The sequence below is a fragment of the Diadema setosum genome, chromosome 13 (assembly GCF_964275005.1).
Source record: "Diadema setosum chromosome 13, eeDiaSeto1, whole genome shotgun sequence".
NCBI lineage: Eukaryota > Metazoa > Echinodermata > Echinoidea > Diadematoida > Diadematidae > Diadema > Diadema setosum.
In genome coordinates, this window is record NC_092697.1 from 1,097,901 (window position 1) to 1,121,657 (window position 23,757).

Sequence of the window (23,757 nt, forward strand, 5' to 3'; positions counted from 1 at the left end):
AGCACATATGAAAAACTGGGGGAGAGAAAACTGTATACATTGTAAGTACACAAAAAGCAGGCAAGGCAAGATAAGCACAAGTATGTGTAAACAAACAAAACTGGGTGTGTGTGTGTGTATAGGTAGAAAAGGCTGTATAAAAGAGACTCGGACTAGAGGAAGGAATCAATTGGGGAAAAAGGGGTCTGCAAATGGAAAAAGGCACAAAGAAAGAACAAAATGAAATTGAAAAATGAAAAATGAAAAAGCGAATAATAATGGTGATAATAATAATAATAATAATAAAAAAAAAATATATATATATATATATATATATATATATATATATTTTTTAGAGATATAAGAGGTGGTTAGTCATTTCCCTCCTGGATGTTGAGGCCATGGGGTTGGATGGTGTGAAGTCGTCTCATCCAGAGCTTCTCTCTGCTGGTTCTGACTGTGTCTGGACGAGTGCCTAAAGATTCAATGCCCTGTAGAGTCATATCAGTGATGGAATGATCGGGTAGATTGAAATGGTGGCCCACTGGAGTGTCGAGCTTGGCTGTGTTGACAGTAGATCTATGTCCGTAGAAGCGTCTTTTGAGTGTTGTCTTGGTTTCCCCAACATACTGGATTCTACAAATTCTGCAAGTGATGAGATACACGACATTAGTGGTGGTGCAAGTGATGTTTCCCTTTGTGTGGTGAGAGAGGCCGGTAGAGTTGCTGGTGAAAGAGTCACTCTCATGGATGTGTATGCTACAAATGATGCACCTGCTGGCTGAACATTTGAATGTGCCATGCTGTAAAGGAGAAGAATTGTCAGTGAGGGAGGGTACTTCAGCACGGACGATGAGATCCTTGAGGTTGTGGGGGCGCCGGTACGCCAGGATGGGAGTATCTGGGACGGCCTGGGAGAGACGATCAGAGGTGTGAAGGATATGGTGATTATCACGAAGGATATTGTGGAGAGAGGGTAGATTGGGATGGAAAGTGGTCACGAGTGGTATTCTGTCAGTGGTGTCCTGCTTGTTGGTTTTCGGTTTGAGAACTTCAGATCTGGGGAGAGAACGAACTTTGTTGATGGCTTGTTGAACTCTCCTGGTACCGTAGCCCCTGGCTGCGAGATGTCTCTTCAGGTTCCTGGCATGGAAAGAAAACTCAGAATCCTCAGAGCAGATACGGCGAAGTCTGAGGGCTTGACTGTAAGGGATACTGGTTTTGCAGTGGCGGGGATGGCAGCTGGCTGAGTGAAGGTACTGATGGGTGTCTGTGGGTTTAGTGTAGAGAGTGGTGGTGACATGGTTAGACTCCTTTCTAACGGTGACATCGAGGAAGTTGGTCTCTTCTTGGGAGAAGTTGGAAGTGAATTTGATGGTTCTGTGGAAAGAATTGATGTGGTCAATGAAAGTATGGAGGCTTTCTTCCTCCCTGGTCCAGATGAAGAAAACGTCATCGATGTAGCGCCACCAAATCCATGGACGACAGGGCGCTGAATCTAACATCTGCTGCTCTAGCTTGGTCATGAAGAGACAGGCGAAGGAAGGAGCCATCCGGGTACCCATTGCTGTGCCAGATACCTGTAGGTAGTGCTTGTCCATGAATGTGAAGTTGTTTTTCGTCAGTACATGTGACATGAGGGATTTGATGTCAGATATGGGGGGGTTGGAATGGCCGCTGCATGTCAAAGCCTCACAGGAGGCTAGAATACCTTCATCATGGGGAATATTGGTGTAGAGAGAGGAGACGTCGAAAGTACCGATGATTGCTGTCTCGGGTATCTGGTCCTTGATGTCATCGAGCTTCCTGAGAAAGTCTGGTGTGTCATGAATGTAGGAGGGTGCGAGTGAGACAAGAGGTTTAATGTGGTGATCAACAAAGAGGGAAATGTTCTCTGTTGGGGAACCATTTCCAGAGAGGATGGGACGACCAGGATTGCCAGGTTTGTGGATCTTGGGGAGGAGATAAAATCGGGCAGGTTTGGCATTAACGGGGGAGAGAAATTTGTGAGCCTTCTTGGTGAGGTGTTCATGTTCCTTCATGTCATCGAGTGTCGACTGGATCTGTTGGGAGAAATTATCTGTGGGATCAAAGTCAAGAAGTGTGTAGTGGGAAGGATTGCGGAGATGTTTCATGGCTTCATCGATGTACTGCTGGCGGTCCATTACTACAACAGCTGATCCTTTGTCTGCGGGCTTGATGATGATGTCCGACCTGTTTTTGAGAGATGAGAGAGCCTGGCGCTCTTCCTTTGGGAGATTGTCATGTGATGCAATGTCGAGGGTATCTGCGGAGTGGACTTGAGATGAGACAGCTTCGATGTACGTTTCCAGGGAGGGAACTCTATTCTTGGGGGGAATCCATGAGCTTTTTTGATGAAAGGGCTCAGGAGCAGAAGGGGGTTCATCGAGAAAAAACTCTTTGAGGCGTAACCTGCGGTAGAAAGAAGAGAGGTCTTGGCTGAGTGCTATCTGATCGACCTTGGGTGGAGTGGGGCAAAACTTGAGACCTTTTCAGAGAAGAGACGTTTCTGCTTGAGAAAGGGGAGAAGAAGAAAGGTTAACGACAGAAGTGGAGGATACATCAGTGGATGTGGTGTGTCGCCTGAATCTGTTAGACCGTTGACGTTTCTTCGTGAAGTTGCCTATTTTCTTGTTCCTGCGAGCAGTGAGGTCAGACACATGTTTTGAGAGACAAGATTCAATTTCATCATTGTATTTGAGCCACTGGGTGTCGGTGCAGCAAGAGCGAAGTTCACTCTCCAGTCTGTCGATGTCAGCTGAAGAGGAAGTGAGAGAGGCGGTACACTGTTCGGAGAGAATGTTAATCAAGCGGATGGAAGCTCCACGTAGAGTCTGGTTCCAGCGTTTCCGTAGTTCAGGCGAGAGTGTTCCAAGAGCTGGAGTGCAGTGGAGTTGGAGGCCTGCGGGTATCATGCGGTTGAGGGAGTAGAATCTGTAATTATCCTGGTGAAATGAGAATCTGAGGGCCTTGAGCTTGGTTTTCCTCAGTTGATGAAAAAGAGATAGATGGTTAGCCATGGTAGGCAGAGGACAGAGAAGAACAATGATAGCCAAACAAGTGAAGGAGAAATACATAACCTGTCAGAATAGAGGGAAATTCAAAAAAGAAAAATTGTCCTTCATCAGTTGAGATAAGCACCGATAAGTGTTTTTGTAGTAGCCAAGATAAAAATCATGGGCATACATACTTACATGTATGCTACAACCAAGTATGTATGCCCATGATCCTTATCATGGCTAAAACTAAAGCGCTGAATATCACTCTCTTGTCATATGATGCATCACGCATCTTGTCATATGATACACAACGCGGTTATACTATGCGTGCATGGAAGCTGTGATACCACTAGTGTGTGCTTTAGTACAGTGCAGTGCAGCGGCTAGCGCGCGCTAGCTCCAGCACCAAAATAATTTCCTCTTTTTGGCACCCAGGGTACAACCTTTAAAAAAAATATAATAATAATTCAACAAAATAGCTGATTTTTATTTGGTACCCCGGGATACCATTTATGTCATATGTTGATTTACTGCTGCCACATTTCAACTTCAATTTAGTCAGGAAATTCCCTTATTAAACCCCAGTTACAAATGTTAAACTCTGCATGGATCCTAAATATTTGATACTGAGCAGTCGATTCATTCATTCAATCAACAAGTCCTGCTGTTGACTTGGACAACATCACAAGTACAGTAGATAGCAAATGCTCAATTTTAATAGGACATAAGAAAATATGTTGTTTCTGTCAGTGTTCTGTAAAGAACATTCTTTCATTTGTTTCCTTGTCTTCTCAGTTAACCATCCAAAATAATAATCACACTACAATCCTGAAATTTGAAAACTCTTGTCTACACTGTATCAAGGATATAGCTATTAATAGAGTCCACCTTGTGGATACAGTGTTCAGGCATCGATGTTGGGATTATCATAGAACAGATGAAACACATACCTCCTTCAAGCTCGATATCGACTAATGGCAGTCCAACTTTCGCAGTGTCTTCCACCTCGTAATATATTTTCTTGACTACGCCATCGTAGCGACTGGTGATTGTAACAGATGCCTTGTCACTCTGTACTTCACAGATACTGTCAAACTGGGCCACAGAGTCCCCTTCCGAGACATACCTGGCATGCAGAAGAGCAAAATGATATTTACAGCACTGAGTAAATGTGCTAACAGTATGCCTTCTTACAGGTAGTAGGTTTCAATAGAAAAAAAAAAAAAAAACGACAAATAAACAAACAATAAACTTATGAGAGTTTTGCAAAAGATGTTGGCTTCTATCCACACAGCAGATGTTTTAAAGACAGCTTGTGTACCAGTTTGTCACAAAATTAGCATGCTGTTACTAGTACCATAATTACTTGAAATCATTTCATCTTATAGGGATTGCAGAACATGAAAATGAATATTCACAGAATACTTTCACATTCCAGTTCTAAAACAGAGTTTGTGCTATACTGTATATACTTTCTTGATAACAAATGCCATCTTCAGCTCATATTCTGTTGATATTGGAACAGCTTGGCAGAGAAGGATACTACTTTCAGGTTATCCCTCTACATTTTGAAAATCTCTTATATATCAGTTTGACTTGTTCTGGTTGCAAAGACTCACTGATGCTATTTATTCACAGAGTCAAATATAAAAGATATATATATATATATATATATATATATTGTCTAGCAATCATTATCTTCTGATGAAACTCACCATTCTTTTACTACAACTTCTGCGATACCTTCTCCAATATCAGATAACTTGAATTGTACAAGCTCACCATGTAGATCTGAGGAGATACAAGAATGCAATGTGTATGCGACATGTCACATTTTGAGGAAAAAAAAAAGAAAAAAAAAACCCAAAACAAACAAAACGATGAGAATTTCATACACAGTTTTCATCACAGCATGCAAGTCTGGTTACTCAAGATGTGTGAGGTATAAGAGCATCGCTGTATTTTGTTCATGGTCCCAATGTAAACACAAATGCAAATGCAAATGCAAAATGCATCATTCTTGCCTTCAAAAGTACATGTAACCATCAGCTGTTTAATGACAATATGAATGAAAATCAAATGAATACAATGAGGACTTTGTTACATCATTACATGAGGAAAAGCAATTTTGGTAAGACCTGATACATGCAACATACATCATACATAGTCATTCCAAATATAAACTAGAAATGTCGCTATGGCGACTGATGCCTCCGCCATAATGCATGATTCTCCCAATAGGTATAGAGTACAATGTCTTCACAATGTGTGATGACAGTTTCACATAACTGGCAAAATATCGGACAGGTTTGTCAGAAATATCTTGAATGCTCACTTTCCATGAACTGGGTTTGCTATAATCGTCTATTAAGGAGTGCAGGTACACATATTTGGGGAATTGAAAATTTTTACTTGACTTCTGACCGACCTTATTATAAGTTTATGCATTGAGTATAATTTTCAAGGTATGAAGAAAGAGTGTAATTACAGTACATATATATATTTTTTTTTCATTCAAACCCGACCTTTGACCCTTAACCTTTGACCTTTGACCTTCTGGCTAGAAATTTCCAAGAGAATCTCCAATACATGTACATATATCAAATTTTAAAACTAATAATGGAATCATTGCATATACTAGTATATGAGGGAAATAGTAACATTTTTAGGAGTTGATCTTGACCTTTGACCCCTGACTATTGACCCATGACCCCTAAATTCCCTAGATAATCCCTGCCAGTCAGTACATGCATATGTACCAAGTTCCATGAAGGTACATTGAACCATTTGCAAGAAAAGTGATATTGCAACATTTTCACCTAACTTTTGACCTTATGACATGAAACTCTCTCTGGAGAATCTTTACGCAGTAGTACATGTCTACACTAAGTTTCAAGAAAATAACTACTGGCATTGCATAGATATGGGGGAAATAGCAACATTTTTAGCATTTGACCTTGACCTTTTGACCTTTGACCTCTTGCCAATGTCACTAAAATCTACTCAACTAATTGCCCCATGATACATCATCCTTGGACCGAGTTTGGTGAAAGCTGCTTCATCCAGTTTTGAGTTATCACGTAAACAGATAAATTTTAGGATTTGACCTTGATCTTTGACCTTTGACCTCTGTCCGATTTCACTGAAAAACTAATCAAGTAATTGTCCCATCATACATCATCCTCCATCAAAGTTTGGTGAAATTTTCTCCATCCAGTCTTGAGTTATCGCGTAAACGGATACAATTTCATGATTTGACCTTGACCTTTGACCTTTAACCTTTAGCCGATTTCACCTAAAATCTAATAAAATCATTGCCCCATCATACTTCATACTTGGACCAAGTTTGGTAAAATTCCAGTAAACATTACTCAAGTTATCGCGTAAACGAAAGCGGACGGACGGACAACCCGAAAACATAGTATAGTAGTAGTAGTATGGCTTTGCTTCGCGAACGAAGATTTAAGGAAGTCCACGTCTGCTGCAGGCTCGAAAGTGACTGATGAGTCCAATGCGGGACAGGCAGGCACGGTTGCAGCGGTTGCACGGGAAAGTCGGTTGGTTGATGTTGGGTGTTGGGTTTTTCCTCTGTTGTCTTTTTCTGTTGAGTCGGGCCCTGCGATCATCCTCGAAGGCGGCTGTTGCTCGTCGAACAGTAAGGCGCCAAGATGTGCGATCAGAGGCGATAGCAGCCCACCGTCGGTGATCGATGTTGCAGGTGCTCAAGGTTTTTTTCAAGCAGTCCTTGTATCTCTTCCTGGGTCCACCTCTGTCTCGGTGTCCAGAAGAGAGCTCACCGTACAGCATGACCTTCGGAAGGCGATGGTCGTCCATTCTCGAGACATGACCAGCCCAGCGCAGTTGAGTTTTCATCAGTGTGGCTTCGATGCTAGTAGTCTCTGCCAGCTCAAGAACTTTGATGTTGGTGATAAAGTCATTCCAGTGGATGTTTAGGATGAAGCGGAGACATCGCTGGTGGAAGCGCTCAAGAAGGCGTAGGTGATGCCGGTAGAGGGCCCATGACTCGGATCCGTACAGGAGAGTTGGTAAGACAACGGCTCTGTACACGCTGATCTTTGTCTGCTTTTTCAGGTGGTTGTTTTTCCAGACTCTGTCGTGCAGTCTACCAAAGGCGCTGCTTGCCTTAGCAAGTCTGTTGTCAATTTCTTTGTCGACTCTTGCGTTTGATGTGATGGTGCTGCCGAGATAAGTAAATTGATCAACTGTTTTGAGTTCTGTTTGCCCTATGGTGATGTGGGGGGACTGGTAATCCTGTCGAGGAGCCGGCTGATGAAGAACCTCGGTTTTCTTCAGGCTTACTTCAAGGCCAAATGCTTTAGCAGTAACTGCGAAGCAGGACGTTAAGCGCTGGAGAGCAGACTCTGAATGAGCAACAAGAGCGGCATCATCTGCGAAGAGTAGCTCACGGACGAGTAGCTCATGCGTCTTGGTGTGAGCTTGCAGACGTCTCAGATTAAATAGACTGCCATCTGTGCGGTACCGGATGTAAACAGCATCTTCGTTATTGAACTCTTCCATGGCTTGTTTGAGCATCATACTGAAGAAGATGGTAAACAGGGTCGGTGCAAGAACACAACCTTGCTTTACACCGTTGTCAATTGGGAAGGGTTCGGAGAAATCACTGTTATACCTAACCCGGCCTTGCTGGTTTTCATGCAGTTGGATGATCATATTGAGGAACTTCGGGGGACAACCAAGGCGCTCCAGAATTTGCCAGAGTCCTTTCCTACTCACTGTGTCAAAGGCTTTGGTTAGGTCAACAAAGGTAATGTAAAGTCCCTTGTTTTGTTCCTTGCACTTTTCCTGAAGCTGTCTGAGGGCAAAGACCATGTCAACAGTTCCTCTGTTTGCGCGAAAACCACACTGAGATTCTGGGAGAACACTTTCTGCGACACTAGGCGTTAGTCTATTGAGAAGAATTCGAGCAAGGATTTTTCCCGCAATGGAAAGCAGCGTGATTCCTCTGTAGTTGGTGCACTCTGATTTCTCTCCTCTGTTTTTGTACAGGGTGATGATAATTGCATCCCGAAGATCTTGAGGTAGTTGGCCTTGGTTCCAGCAAAGCGTGAAGAACTCGTGAAGCTTGATGTGTAGGGCTTTTCCACCAGTCTTCCATACCTCTGGGGGAATTCCATCCACACCTGCTGCTTTGCCGATTTTCATTTGTTCAATCGCTTTAAGTGTCTCCTCGAGGGTAGGGAGTTCATCCAGCTCAGGTTTAAAGAGCTGTTGGGGAATCTGGAGCAGGGCAGATTCTTGTACTATGCGGTTGGCACTGAAGAGCGACTGAAGGTGCTCTGACCATCGGGTGAGGATGGAGGTCTTGTCGTTGAGGAGAACTTCGCCGTCTGCGCTACGAAGAGGACTTTGAACTTTGTGTGAGGGACCATAGACACTCTTCAGTGCCTCATAAAAACCCTTCAGGTCGCCAGTGTCGGCACAAAGTTGAGTTTGTTTGGCAAGGTTTGTCCACCACTCATTCTTGATCTCTCGAAGTTTGCGCTGGAGGTGACTGCATGCAAGACGGAAGGCACTTTTTTTCGCTGGACAGGATGGATTCGTGAGATGAGCCTGGTGGGCAGATCGCTTCTTAGCAAGTAGCTTTTTGATCTCCTGATTGCTTTCGTCAAACCAATCCTTGTTCTTCCTGGAGGAGAGTCCCAATACCTCTTTGGAGGATTGTTGTATGGCTGATTTCATCCTAGCCCAAAAGACTTCAGGAGAAATGTCCTTGAATTGGTTTTCATCTTCAAGCCTTGTTTGGAGATTCGTCTGAAAATTACATCTCACTTCAGCTGACTGCAGGTAAGCAACATTGAATTTCTTCTGATGGGCCCCTCTGCATTTCAGCTTAGGCTTGAAATGAAGGTTTAACTTGCAGCGAACAAGCCGATGATCAGTGTGGCATTCAGCACTGGGCATAACTCTGGTGTGAAACACGTCACGTTGGTCTCTCCTGCGAACCAGAATGTAGTCCAATAGATGCCAGTGCTTGGACCGGGGGTGCATCCAGGTAGTCTTTAAACTGTCCCTCTGCTGGAAAAGGGTGTTTGTGATGACTAGTTGTTGTTCTGTGCAGAACTCCAGCAGGAGGCGTCCGTTGTCGTTGCACTTTCCGACGCCATGTTTACCAAGGATTCCTGACCAGGTTTCTGAGTCTTTCCCAACGCGAGCGTTGAAGTCACCAAGGATGACAACCTTGTCGTCTTCCCGAACTTGTTGGGAGAAGGTGCGCAAATCAGTGTAGAACTTATCCTTTTCGGCTGGTTCCGCCTGAAGGGTTGGGGCATAGACACTGAACAGAGTGATATATTGACCGTTGCGAAGGGAGAGACGCATGGACATAATCCGGTCAGAGTGGCCTGTAGGAAGGTTTTCGAGCCTGGAGGCGATGCAATTCTTGATCATAAAACCAACTCCTGATAGACGTCGTTCACACCGAGGTTTCCCAGACCAGTAGAGTGTGTAGCCCGCACCATGTTCTTGGAGATTACCTTCATCTGCAAGGCGGACTTCGCTGAGAGCAGCTATGTCTATGTCAAGTCTGGAGAGCTCATGAGCGATGAGGGCGGACCGCCGTTCAGGTCTGTGGCCGTCCGTGTCCAACATTGTTCTAACGTTCCAACATGCTAACTTCAGTTTGTGTACACCTTTTGAAGGAGGTGTGACCTTTTTGTTCTGTTTTGTTCGACCGCTTGGAAGATGCCCGTTGGCCGCGGTTAACCAACTAGGTCAGAGGAGACGAGCTTTGGTTAGGCCACCTTTTCTAGGCCCCTCTCCATGCGGAGCAAGCAGTGCTATCCCTAAAAAGGGCTGCTTGGTCGTTCAAGGTGCTGCCGAATGATGCTGTCGTCTCCAGGTCAGCATTAAGCGACCAATATCCTGAACCGCCTGCATGTAGGATTGGAGCTGCGGCTGCCAGTGACATCTTTCACCTGCCGTTTTCGCCCCTTTCCCATCGCTGCAGGACTTTAAGGGGGAGGAGGACGTGGACATGTCCTCGGGCCTGCGCAAAGGAGCTTTTAAGTGGAGTGCAGTGTGCGCAGTACTGACCCCACTCTTTACACCCAAGGTTCGTGTGCTGTAGCCAAGCAAGCTAGGACGTAGCAGCGAGGTTCTTGAGTCGTAGGTTTTACATCGAAGTGTCCTTCTCGTATGCAGGTTGCTTAACTGGGCTGAAGAGGCCTGCCTCCCCTGATATATGGATTATAGCTGTAACTTTCGACCGCTGTCCACAGAATATGGAGTGGCGCGCCCTGAAGAGTCTAACAACTATTGGTCGTTGAATCCGACTTGGTCTCTTTCACTATGGCCGTTGGCTGCCTGGCAGCTCATCCGCCCATAATTAACCAAGCAGATAATTAACCAAGCAAAGATAGAAAATAATAGAGAGGAGGATAAAAGTCAAAGGAATAACATTTTCATTTGGCACCGTATAAACTTTACTCAGTGACGATTTTATACTTGTACAGTATAATACATTTGATTTTGTATTACACTTCACAGCTTGTATTTCTTACAAAATGTTTAATAATATCAGTAGACAGATGTATGCCTTGTACTGCCACACTTAAAATTATTGCTAAGAACAAAGTTTGTACTACGTTATACGTACCGTACCAGATGAGGAGCAACTTATTATGTGTGTGATGTCATGAGCGTAAGCAATACAGGGCGCCTGCTAATCAGCGTTTATTTCTAATTGAGGAGATCAATGTTAAGATGTCACAATAGATTGCATTCATTACGTAGAAATTTGTGCATCTCTATTCAACGTATTTTAATTTAATTCCTACTTAATATCGTTGAACGCAACGTTCAAAGTACTTATCCAATAAATAACTGAACAGAAACGAGTTAGAACCCGGACAGAAAAAGAAGACAAAATAAGAGAGTGAAAGGAATAGAAGAAGTAAGAGTTAACCTGTCTACTCCTGTACCGCAGTACAGGGTTACGCCTTTCCCGTCAACAAGAGGGTGAAAAACCCTCCCGTTGACACCGGTGAAGTCTTGGCCTTTCGAAAACATAATGCCTCCGGCACCACTTCGTGGCGGAGGCATAACAAAAGAAGTGACTTTAAAGGACAATGGGAGGGGTGGTACTAAAGCCTTCAATGTAGAAATGTGGGTTTGAACTTGTTTTACATGGCCACTAGGGAAGATCTTTACTGCTTATCAGCAAGCTGCTTTGGGACTGATGGCTTATGCCCCCTCCAAAGGACTATTCAATGAGGATTAAATGCCCTTCCTAAGAGGCAAAACCACTGCTTCCAGAGAACTTGAACCAGGGACCTCATGACTGAGGGTCTGTAGTCTTATCCATTGGGCCACAATGGCTCTAAAAAAAATTCTCCACAAAATTATATGCACATCCACAAAATCTGAAATAAATAAAATGAACAAACAGATGGATATAGATGGATATACAGAAACTATGTAAATGTCTGATAAATACATATAGTACTTTTATAAATACATAAAATCTATACATAAATTAGTAAAATGAAATGATATGCAAGTAATACTTGCAAGAACGTAATAGTATACTTTACTCACTAGGTGATGTTGAAACAAGGCGAACACCATTCAAGTGAGAATGAAGCTTCAGGGGTCTTGTAGACAGACTGCCCTTGAGATGCACACTTGGGCCAACATTGGTTCCACTGTTCTGCCCCCTATGGCACTGGCGGCTCAGGTAAACAGATGATGCCCGGCACCTCAGCGATTTCTGTGATGTCGGAAACATAAATGAATAAGATCATCCTCAATTGGAAATGTACTGAACATACTACACAGCTGCATGCCTCAGCATTGCATTGTCCGTTTATCTGGGCAAGCCAGAAGTCACATCAGATGGACAGGATAGAGTAACTAGTACCATTCTATACTTAGTTGATTTTGATAGAAATCAAGAGAACAGAATGCTACAGATTTAAATAAAATCACACATGGAATAAGCGAGGCAAAGAATTTTGAAATTTTGTGTGTTTTCACAAGACACTGATGTTGGCCGCAACCAAATACTGTACGTAAATGAGATGAGATGATGATGTCACAAATGATGTCACTGTCTCACAAGTCTCCTCCTGATGTGCACACACATCTTCAATTCATTTCCTTTCTTCTGTGAAATTAGAAAGACTGTGTCCTTCACATAAAATTATTGGAGTGCTGTAAATTTTCTGCAACCACTGGTACATTTTAAAGGAGACACAAGCTGTACTTGGCACTGCATTATCAACCAAAGACATGATTTTCATAATTTTCATGAAGGAGGATTGTGAGGCATCTGTATGATGGTAATGATGTCATCCCATGATGTCATCCCATCACCTCATGACTCATTCAATATGAACATAATGTGTTCGCAACAATATCGCTGTCTTGTGAAAAAAAGAAAAGAAAAACAAAACCTTACATCAATTTCTGATCAGGTAACTTGTTCTTCCACGACCTCCCATTCTGATGAATCTTTCTATCACATTTTCTCTTTTTCTTTTTTCATTTGACTCTATTCTTAAGTCAACTTGAACTAGATGGTCTACATTGCAGATGCGAAATAGAATTAGAAAAGTCTGTCCTCAGATTATTTCCTCTGCCCCATGGCATGGAAGGAGGTTATGTTTCCATCGGCATTTGTTTTTTGTTTTTCTGTCTGTGTGCAAAATAACTCCCAAGTTTATTGGCACTATCGGCATGATTGGCTAAAATCTGTTTACAACTTTTTGGCATTATCGCGAAATAGTCCACCACTCCATTCACTGCCATTCATTTCGTCATAGCCAGGGACTTCTTTCAATCTCCATAGACTTTGCACATAGTGGAGACGCACACGCAGAACGAGAGGGGACCGATATCACGATTTGCCCAACCATGCCAGCTTTTTGAGTTATTTTGCAAAAAGACAGAAAAACAAACAAACCATTGCTGATGAAGACATAAACCTCCTGGCTCCTATCCTTCCTTGGCGGAGGTACTAAATTAATGGCACTGCCATTTATTGGCATTAGCAGGTGTTCACAAATGCAAAAACAGAAAAACAAAGGTTGAATTAAGCTTCCTTCTTTATAATTATAAACCAAACCAAAAATAAGAATGCTCTAGGTCGGTCTAGACCAGACCCCTCTATTCTCATGGTCGGACATCCGGGTATTTTGCGTGTCACGGGGTCATGGATAGCGGTGGAGTGAAAACAAACAGTCGCGTGAGCCTGGAGTGGTAACGCTGTACGTGTTTTCTGCCGGGGCGCCCCGCGAGCATAGCGTTAGCGCAAGCTGTACTACTGTAGCTGTGCGGGCAGCAGGATTAGGCCCTAAGCCTACCCTAAATTAGGCCCTACCCTAACCTACTACAGTACTAACATTAGGCCTATAGACCTACCTGAAGTTTCTATGAGGTACTAAGTATGCGTAGATATCGGGGTAGGGCCTACTCAAAGAGGTTCTACTGCACATCTGGCCATTTCGTCGGGTCGTTGGCCAGGCGATTTCATACGGGCACAGGTCCAGTCCGACTGCCTTCAACTTGGCAAAATACCGGGACCGATCGATCGACAGGATCCAGATTATTAGAATATTGCTGGCAAGACATGATGCATGTATCTCGTGAATGATGGCACGAATGACAAAATGAATAATGAAAAACAGTCCCCATGTCTGCGTAGAGTTGCACATAAGTTATACGCGTCGCGTCACACATGCACAGCATGCAGTATGCGCATTTGCAGGCTTAGCGCATGCAGCTGTTTGTTTTCACTCCAGTCAACCGGAAGTGACGTGTAGCCGACCGCAAGAATATCCCTTATAAAAAAAAACCATGGTTTTACAACCGTAACTATGGTATAACCATGGTTATGGACGGTTTTACAATGGATCGATGGTAGTCCATGATTTTCAATTCATATCCATGGTAAATGTGTGGCGAAAGTGTGGTAATACCATTGTTAAAATACCATAGTTATGATAACATGATAAAACTTTCATTTTACGACGGTTTTAAAACCATGGTGAAAAAATCATTGTTATACCACAGTTTTAAGAAATTAAAAAAACAATGGTGAGAAAACCACGACAAAACCATCGTTCTACTTTGGTAAAAATAACATAATAATATAACAATGGTTGTAACCATGGTTTCACAATAGTATAAAAACAATGGTTAGGAAACCATGGTGTAACTCTCGTTCTACCAAGGTTGAAAACCATCGTTATTAAACCATGATTTCATCATGGTTTTATGATAGTGTAAAAAAGATAGTACAAAACCATGATTTTAACCATGGTATTATGATAGCACAAAAACACTAGTTATAATACCATGGTTAAACTTTCGTTTTACAAAGGTTAAAAATGATGGGTATTAACCATGATATTAACCATGGTTTTATCATAGTCAAAAAATGATGGTTATATAACCATGGCTCTAACAGTGGTTTAATGAAAGTGTTTTAAAACCATGGTTAAAAAATCATCGTTATACCACAGTTTTAAGAAATTAAAAAAACAATGGTGAGAAAACCACAACAAGACTATCGTTCTACTTTGGTAAAAATAACATAATAATATAACAATGGTTGTAACCATGGTTTCACAATAGTATAAAAAAAATGGTTAGGAAACCATGGTGTAACTCTCGTTCTACTAAGGTTGAAAACCATCGTTATTAAACCATGATTTCATCATGGTTTTATGATAGTGTAAAAAAGATAATAATAAAACCATGATTTTAACCATGGTATTATGATAGCACAAAAACACTAGTTATAATACCATGGTTAAACTTTCGTTTTACGAAGGTTAAAAATGATGGGTATTAACCATGATATTAACCATGGTTTTATCATAGTTAAAAAATGATGGTTATATAACCATGGCTCTAACAGTGGTTTAATGAAAGTGTTTTAAAACCATGGTTAAAAAATCATCGTTATACCACAGTTTTAAGAAATTAAAAAAACAATGGTGAGAAAACCACAAGACGACTATCGTTCTACTTTGGTAAAAATAACATTAATATTATAACAATGGTTGTAACCATGGTTTCACAATAGTATAAAAACAATGGTTAGGAAACCATGGTGTAACTCTCGTTCTACTAAGGTTGAAAACCATCGTTATAAAGCCATGATTTCATTATGGTTTTATGATAGTGTAAAAACAATAGTTATAAAACCATGATTTTAACCGTGGTTTTATGATAGCACAAAAACACTAGTTATAAAAAAAAAACTTTCGTTTTACAAAGGTTGAAAACGATGGCTATTAACCATGATTATATTAACCATGGTTTTATCATAGTTATTAAAAAAAAAAATGATGGTTAGGCTATATAACCATGACTTTAACAGTGGTTTAACAAAAGTGTGAAAACAACGGTTTTAAACAATCGTTCAAATTCCATTTTAGCAAGGAAAACGATGGTCATAGCTACACCAGGATTTGAACCATGGTTTTATCATAGTGTGATGTGCAAAGGATGGTTATGAAACATTGATTGGTTCTACGAACCGTGGTTTCATGATAGTGAAGAGGCGGTTAAAAAGCCATGATTTTCACCATGGTTGTATGATAGCTCATAAGAACAGTGGTTATAAAACCGTGGTTTAACTTTTGTTTACCCACGGTTGAAAAAGTGGTTATTTTAACAATGGTTTCAACCGTGGTTTCCATGCTGATCAGATATAGAGTGCAGAAAAACCATGATATTCTAGAATTTCTAACCATGGAACCTGGGTATGATAGCATAAGAACAGTGGTTATTAAACCATGGTTAACTTTTTGTTTTACCAAAGTTTAAACCATGTGCACTATGATTATTGAATGATGTCGATCACAAAAATCAATATGAAAACTCTTAATTTGATGGCCGCAATGCCAATGCAAGTCATGACGGACATTCATCTAACGCAACCACCCGCACCCGTTTGGCTTCAACAGGATTATGTAAACAAACAGTAGTCTTACCATTGCAAACAAAAAGCTGCTTCACTTGGTTGATTTACAGCATTCCTAAAATGCAACATCTATTCACTACGGAATAAAGCACGTAAAAAACCTTAAATGAGATTACATACTCGTGAAAAAATAAAAAAAGGTAGTAACTCATTGCCGCCCGTTCGTTCCCCGTAGCTTTGACATGTACACACAACAATAGAAAACTATATGAATGCAATCGGCGTGTAATTGTGTACGATGAATGGGAGATCCGGGTTGTTGATATGAGGCTCGTTCGTACCAAAGATCACAACAAAAATATATTTCAAAATATATGGAGCACAAAAAATATTGACACATTGAAAAAAGATTAATTTGCAATACAAAAAGTTGTAAACATATATTTTATATTCAAAACCAAAAATTTAATGATTACAAGTTTTCTTGATAATAATGTAACGTAAGAGGTCATGTGCGTGTTGTTGTTGTCGCTGATTGAACCTTACGTGTCCGCGATTGAACCGTTAGTCCGCGACCGCGCTCAAAAACCACACACACGGCTACGATTGATGTTCATCATTTCAAACGCTCTTTCGTGATGATCTCTGACCGGAGTCAAACATCTCGACGTACGAACCATCTGATATTTTCAGAAATGGCTAGCAAACGGCCCCTAAGAAAAAGAGGAACTGCTCCTTTGGGATTCTTCGAGGAAGGTTGGTCAACGTAACTTTTAATACATTATTAGTAGACCTAATCTTAGCTAAAATAATTACCAGCGAGATTTGCATTGAATTGTCCCGACCGACCCGGGGCCGGCAGCGGCCCTGCCCCTGCTGTGCAAATTTCGCATGATCGTATCAAGTGGGGATAACCAGTCCAGTAGACTGTTCTGTATCTGAAAGTGTGACTGAGTCAGTGAGTGTGAGAGTATGACATGAGAGCTCAAGAGTTTGGAATGAGTTGTTCTAACTCAGCTACTGTATTGTACTGAACTGTTAGTGTTACTGTGTCACGTAAATTCTACAAGTTATCTACGGTAACTAGATTCTATACACAACCCAGTCGCTGTAGACAGTGTAGATCTAACCCTGTTATAGTGGTAGTATGGTTGGGGCACCACCTATCGGCAGGGCACCTTCCCATTGGCACCCTGCGTATCATGGCTGTTTGCGTATAGAACGAAAAGGTACGCGCGGGATTAAGTGTCATGAGCTATAAAAACAATGAAATCGAGGAAACGAAAATCAAACTCAAACAAACCAAGCTAGAAATTACACATCCGCTCAGTAACGACGCATGGCTGTGAAATTCACGTGTATACCTATGGCCTGTGAAATTCACGTGTATTACCTATGCTGTGAAATTCACGTGTATACCTATGGAGGTTAGGGGGTGCCGATCGCAAGGTTCCCTTAATTTAGCTGCACGAAGAAAATGAAACGCACGCGCTAAAATTGCGCTATTTTAAAACGGAGATTCATAATCAATGAGACGGTCACGACATTCAAAACTGCAGTATTTATGGCATATTTGAGGTAAGAATTAGGCGGATTTGTGTTATATTTTTAGAATAAACGAGCTACAGATCCTTAGGGTGGCGATACGTGGTACCCCCAACCCTACTAGTAGCGACAGGCTATAATTTATTTGCACAGCGTACTCTAACAGCGTCTGGTCGGGCTAACAAGACGGTAGTCGGTAGTTCTAACAGTTAGGCGTAATCCCTAACAATGTTAGTAGGCATAGGCCTACCTCATATTGGGTGGTGATATCAGGTTCGGTGCAAGCTACATCAACAACACTATTTTCTGCTAACTCTGTTAGGACTTCTAGTGGTAACTGCTCCAGTGAATCAAGAGTATCAGTAGAAGCTACGCTAAGACACAAGGGCTTACTCCTGCGAACTAGTACGCTCATGGGCGAAATACGGACGCCATTCCGCCATTGAAAGCAACAGACCGATAGATTGATTAGAGGGCGTACTGTATATTTCGCGATCATGATATCAGTGCCGTATCACTGGGTCCTCGTATTTCTGTCTCCCTTTCATTTTTCCCCTTTTTAGGGGGCATACAGGGGAAGATATGTACGATATGTACCGATGTACATGTATGTACTTAGAATCTTGTTTTGTCGTAAAGAAGTATCATTCCTGTCTAACCATGAAATGTATTTGAAAAAAATGTTATTTACTTTCCAATCGCAATCTGCAGGCCCACAAAGTTTGAGCTGAAGTAGGTAGACCAAACTACACTACAGTGCACTCCCGTTATAACGAACACGGGTATAACGAAATTTCGTTATAACGAAGTAAATCTTCTGGTCCCAAAATAATCACCATAAAAGTCTATGGTAAAAAATTCGCTTATAACGAACACGGTTATAGCAAAATTTCCGTTATAACGAAGTCTTTTCCGAGCGCCATAGACAAAGAAAAACAAAAGAAATGTGCTCCGTTATAACGAAATGCGAATTGCTTTCGAAAATTTGTAGCGGAACAAGCATTTATAGCTTCTCTGCATGGATGAACGCTTCACACCACTGTGTGTTCGCTCTTTGTGTCATGCACAGTTTCTGAGGGGAACTTGCGTTTATTATTGTGATACAGTTATCCCATCACATTTCACATAGCTTTCCATCAGTGTATGATGAGTATTCAGCAAACAGAATATGATATATACACGTGGTTTTCTTGTTTTCGTTATATATTGTATTTGTTCGGTTATAACGAAATTTCGTTATAACGAAAGAAAACTGCCGGTCCCGAGCATTTCGTTATAACGGGAGTGCACTGTATGTTTCGGGAGGGAGAGAGAAAGAGATAGGTGGCGTTTGTCAGCTCAAACACAAACTTGCTGAGGGACTACTGATAAAAAAGTAATTACATTACTTCAATTTTTTTTTTTACATATTGACAGAAAATATACTTTTTGTGATATTTTGAGGTCTGAAATGCAATTCTACCGCTGTGTGCTTCCTTTTAAAATGAAGAAAATGAAAGGAAGGTAGGGTTTGCTCCATAGGCTCACGTGTTTAAGAAGCTTGCGGTATTATTACTAAATTGGCTGCCATTGGGCTCCATGTTGGGCTCCCGCTCCATGCCGTACTACACCCGTTTGCGTGCGAAGTCGTGAGAGTACGCCCTCTTAGCTTCTATACTCTTTGATTGTGTCTCAGCACTAACTTAAGCGCTGGCAGCCACTGGCACTGGCGATAAAACTGAAGTGAACTTGAAGTCCGTAGGTGCTGGTAGGATGACCTCAAAAATATGTCATAAATTTCTGGTTGCTGGTGCTGGGCAAACTTGTGAAAGATTCGTCTGTCCGAAGGAGGAGTCTTTTTTTTTTTTTTTTTGACGTTACTTATGGCTCTCTACCTCCGGACTATGTCTATAGGAGGGGATCCGTAAAGCCAGATGCAGTCTCTGCTCTGTGGAACATATCCCCGTCGACGAGATACAGACCAATCTTTCGGTCAAGTGCTGGGCTTGGTGTTGAAATCAAAGAATGTCGTCTGCTGAACCTAGCTCCGCCATTTCGTAGTGTAAGAGTTAGGCCTGTAGCATGTACATTCTATGCTAATGCAATGGTCACCCACGCCACGAAACGTAGGCCCTACACGAGCATGTGGCTTCATAAATCTGAGCCTGGAAGCATAAAATTAAATATTAAGTTGTGTTTTGAAGAATGGTTGAAATTTGGGGCATTTTAGTCTGTCTTCCTCACTTTGTGTCTAAAAACTAAGCAGTCCTGCATCTTTTAATATTCGAGTGTAATCATGCGCCATCACTTTTCGTCGTGCGATTCTCACGGACCTTGCGATGCTGCGATTTCCAACACCTATTGCTGGGGATCAATAACTTTGATAAGTATCGCTTAGTTAATCCGACCGTCGGTGTTGGAGCTCAGTTTAAGTCAGTCATTTGGGAGCTAGCACTAGCACTGATCTTGAAATCTCCCAATGGCAAAGGATGCTGTATTTTGTAATTTGTATGTTATACCAGTATATCATTCACCTAACGGATTGTTGTGTGATTTTTCTGGCTAACCTTATTTTTCTTCTCTCAATCATTAATAGGTGTATTATTGTTATGTCGTGTTTTTTTTTTTCCTCATCAGAATCAAAGATTGACTGTGCAAGTGGCTGATGTGAGAAGGTGTTTCCATAGAAGACTTGCAGTCCATAGAAGACTTGAGGTCCATCCATGACCATTGATCGTGCTGTCCACTAGCTTGCTCCTTTCATGGGAACAAGTACATGATACACATGCAGCGCTGATTTACATCAATATGTGTACATGGCATCCTCCTGGCTGAATTCTGGTGCAAAGAAGTGGATCATCTGATGTCATGTTTTTTCCCGTTTGACCATGTCATCAAGGAGAAGGTATTCCTTTTTCTTTGTTTCTTTATTTCAACCCAGTATGGTTCATTAGGAATTTGAGCGTATCGCTGTAACATACCCAAATTCTTGTGCAACATCCTCAAAAACCAGCAGCATGCTATGCGACATTGTAGAATATTTGGGAGTCTTTTATTCCAGCAGTCATTTGGGAGCTAGCACAAGCACCAAACTTTAAATCATCCAATGCTGTATTTTGTATGTTACATAATTTTCCTGTGTGATTTTTCTGCCTAACCTTATTTCACTTCTCTCAATCATCACTATTATCGTTATGTTGTGTTATTTTTTTTCCTCATCAGAATCAATGATTGATTGTGCCAGTGGCTGACACGAGAAGGTTTCTCCATAGAAGACTTGAAGTCCACCCACGACCATCGATCAGGCTGTCCCCTAGCTAGCTCCTTTCATGGGTACAAGTACATGCAGTGCTGATACGTGTATGGCATCCTCCTGGCTGAATTCTGGTGCAGAGAAGTCCATCTACTGATGTCATACTTTCTCCCGCTTTTCCATGTCATCAAGGGTAAGATACTCCTCTTTCTTACTTTGTTTCTTTCTTTTTTTCAACCCATTATTAGTGTGGTTCATGAGGAATTTGAGCATTACACTGCAGCATACCCAAATTCTTGTGCAACATTCTCAAATACATTGTACCAGCAGCATGCTATGCAGCATCCTAAAATATTGGCAACCTGCTTAAAATAGAATGTGATCAATTTTTGAAAAAACATCAAATTACTCTAGGCAATTTGTGCACAATACATGATATGGAATGTTGAACATAATGGCTTCACCTGTATGTGGCACTTAGGGGTTAAAATGATTGTAAAAGTACACTGTATTTTAAACAGTATCTCTCCAGCACATTAGAGTGATGAAATGATGGCTAGGTGTACCACATCAATCTAATCCCATTCTTCTTATGTTTTTTGCAAGGTAGCTATTCTGTGCAAGAATTTTGTGTGTTGAGTATTTGAAGTAGAGTTTAACACGTACTACATGTTATTATTATTTTAAAAAAAATAATAGCGTATGAATAAATTCTCAGTTCGTTGCAGGAGTGATCTTCCCCAAGAAAATTCTCACGGCTCACGGTTGCAAAAGAAGGACATCTCAAGGCTCCACAACGACAAAGGGCACACTAACCAAGCTATATCAAGACCTAGTTCCTGCGAAGCCTCATCCAGAAGTTGCACCAAAGCTTACTGCTGGATAGTCTTGGACAGTAGAAGTACAAGGACAGTTTTCAAAGCATGTGAAGTGTGCATGTATGCTCTCATGTCAGGACTGTTGGTTGCTAGATAATTTTTTTTTTTTTTTTTTTTTTGATGCTGTTTTGTTCTGTTGTCCAGTGCTCCTGGTGTCACTTAAGTCCAAATTTGCATTAACTATACAAAGCTACAAATGATCATGTACATCAAACATGCACTAAATATATGTACACTGTATTTAATTATCCAACTAATTCTTTGCAGGTGATATTGTTATAGTTTTAAATCATGTGACTGGCAATAAGCCATACCTACGTACAGTCAAGATGCTGCTCATGAAGCAATAAAAAGCTACTTTTCAATCGTAACAGCAAAGTGAGCAAATGTGCATTCTTATGTCTTATTTGTTGACTGAGGTTCAGTAAGAGTACATTTTCTTCATTGATTTGTTTACATAAACCTACAGTTTTGCAACTGGAAATAATGTGATATTTGTATGATACTTTGACTTCTCACACCCAGCTGCTGAAAAATAACTTTTGAATGTATAATCATAATTGACTGTTTCTACCCTTGTGTACTTTCTTATTTTAAAGGTGCCTAGACCCGGTAGTTGCTGCAGCGCTTTTAGATGAGAGTGCCGATCACCATTAGCATTGATACAAAGACTGCCGAAATTGAGCTGTCGTCAACGGTAAAGCGCGTAGGTGTTGCTAGGTAATGTTGCCTTCATTGTCTTCTCTGCGTGTCAGACAGTCCGTAGAATTTGAATGCCAGGGTGCATGCTTCTTTGTTTGACTTCAGAGAAAAAAATATTAAAGCTGTCATCATCAGCAGTGGATTGGACTTCTTCGGACTCATGGAAATGGGTCAAAGCGTAAGCGCTAACGATAAAGAGGAGTCGATAGCATAGGTCTCTCAAGGAAGCTTGTGCCGTGCGCCGTGTACGCTAACGATAAAGAGGAGTCGATAGCATAGGTCTCGCAAGGAAGCTTGTGCCGTGCGCCGTGTACGCAAGCAAACCACCGGGTCTATGTGCCTTTAAATGCTAATAACAGTACAGTCAACTCCAGTCAGTCAGTTTTGACTGAAAAAGCGCATCAAATTGGGCAATGTTTGACTTCTGCATGTTCAGAGGAATACACATGACTAGGCCATGAAAATTGGGACTTATTGGTTTCCTCAATTTGGCCATAGTGTATTCGATATACATGTATGTTTTGGGGAGAGCTTTGGCGGTGTGAAAGTCAATGCTGGTAAGAGCATCGACCTACTCGTTGCTACATATAGCTTCTTTTATTAAACAGTGAATCAATTAACACTTACAATCTGCACCCATCCACCAACACACACATGGAAGTCAGTTTTTAAATACAGCTGTACATATTTTTTAGACTATAGCTAGAAGGAAAATAATAGAGAATTGGTTTTCTCCTGTTTCAGAGTCCAGGTTCATATACATGTTTACAAATGTACTGTATCACAATACATTTGTATAGGAATTGTAAGAATTATTATTCTGCTCCAGGTAATTTACTGAAAATATTTTTATTTCATCACTTTATGTGAAGACTCTACTGTGCTATTTATTGATCATTATTCATCAAATAGCAAAGCAATTGTGGAAAAATATATTTCTCCAACCAATTTTCCCCATGGTTTCTCAAAGTACTTGTGAAATACAACTGTAGTTAAAAATACATTTTTCTGCGATATTGCACTGTGGTTAAATAGTGGGTTTACTATGTACAATGGATCATGGTTGTATCGTGATTTGGGTTGTAATTCTGTGGTTTGGCAGCTGTAAAACCATGTTTTCATCTTTTCCTAACCAAACTTTCACCTTTACCTAACCATGGTTTTACACTTCCTTAACCATGGTTTCACTTCTTCGTAACCATGGTTTGGGCACGGTAGAAACACAAGTTAGTGACCATGGTAAAACCACAGTAATGTCATGGTAAGTGCGTTCCAATTTACCACCTTTAAACCATGGTTACCATGGTTAACCCATGCTAAACCTATGGTTTAACCATGGCTACCATGGTTTAACCATAGTGCACCATTGTTTAAATATAGTTAAACTATGGTTAAACACTAGTGCACCATGGTTTGACCATAATTAAACCATATTGCACTATGGTTAAACCATAAGTTTGCCATGGTTTCATCTTTTCTTAACCATAG

The 23,757-nt window shown here is 41.2% G+C and overlaps 1 protein-coding gene, 1 long non-coding RNA gene and 1 pseudogene across 2 annotated transcripts in view; 1 reads left to right on the forward strand and 2 right to left on the reverse strand.

Moving 5' to 3' along the window:
- Positions 1-23,757, reverse strand: part of LOC140236811 (lipoamide acyltransferase component of branched-chain alpha-keto acid dehydrogenase complex, mitochondrial-like) — a 36,609-nt gene that overhangs the window by 11,129 nt on the left and 1,723 nt on the right. Inside the window, exons 2-4 of the mRNA XM_072316744.1 lie at positions 11,577-11,748; positions 4,715-4,790; positions 3,950-4,125 (exon numbers count right to left, since the gene is read on the reverse strand). Coding sequence (XP_072172845.1) covers positions 3,950-4,125; positions 4,715-4,790; positions 11,577-11,748 — 424 coding nt within the window. The remainder of the gene's footprint in view (positions 1-3,949; positions 4,126-4,714; positions 4,791-11,576; positions 11,749-23,757) is intronic.
- On the reverse strand, positions 351-2,452 carry LOC140237014 (uncharacterized; annotated as a pseudogene).
- On the forward strand, positions 16,523-21,930 carry LOC140237114 (uncharacterized). Its single transcript, XR_011901818.1, has 4 exons — positions 16,523-16,668; positions 20,074-20,341; positions 20,659-20,882; positions 21,408-21,930. It is a non-coding gene; the product is annotated as an uncharacterized lncRNA (long non-coding RNA).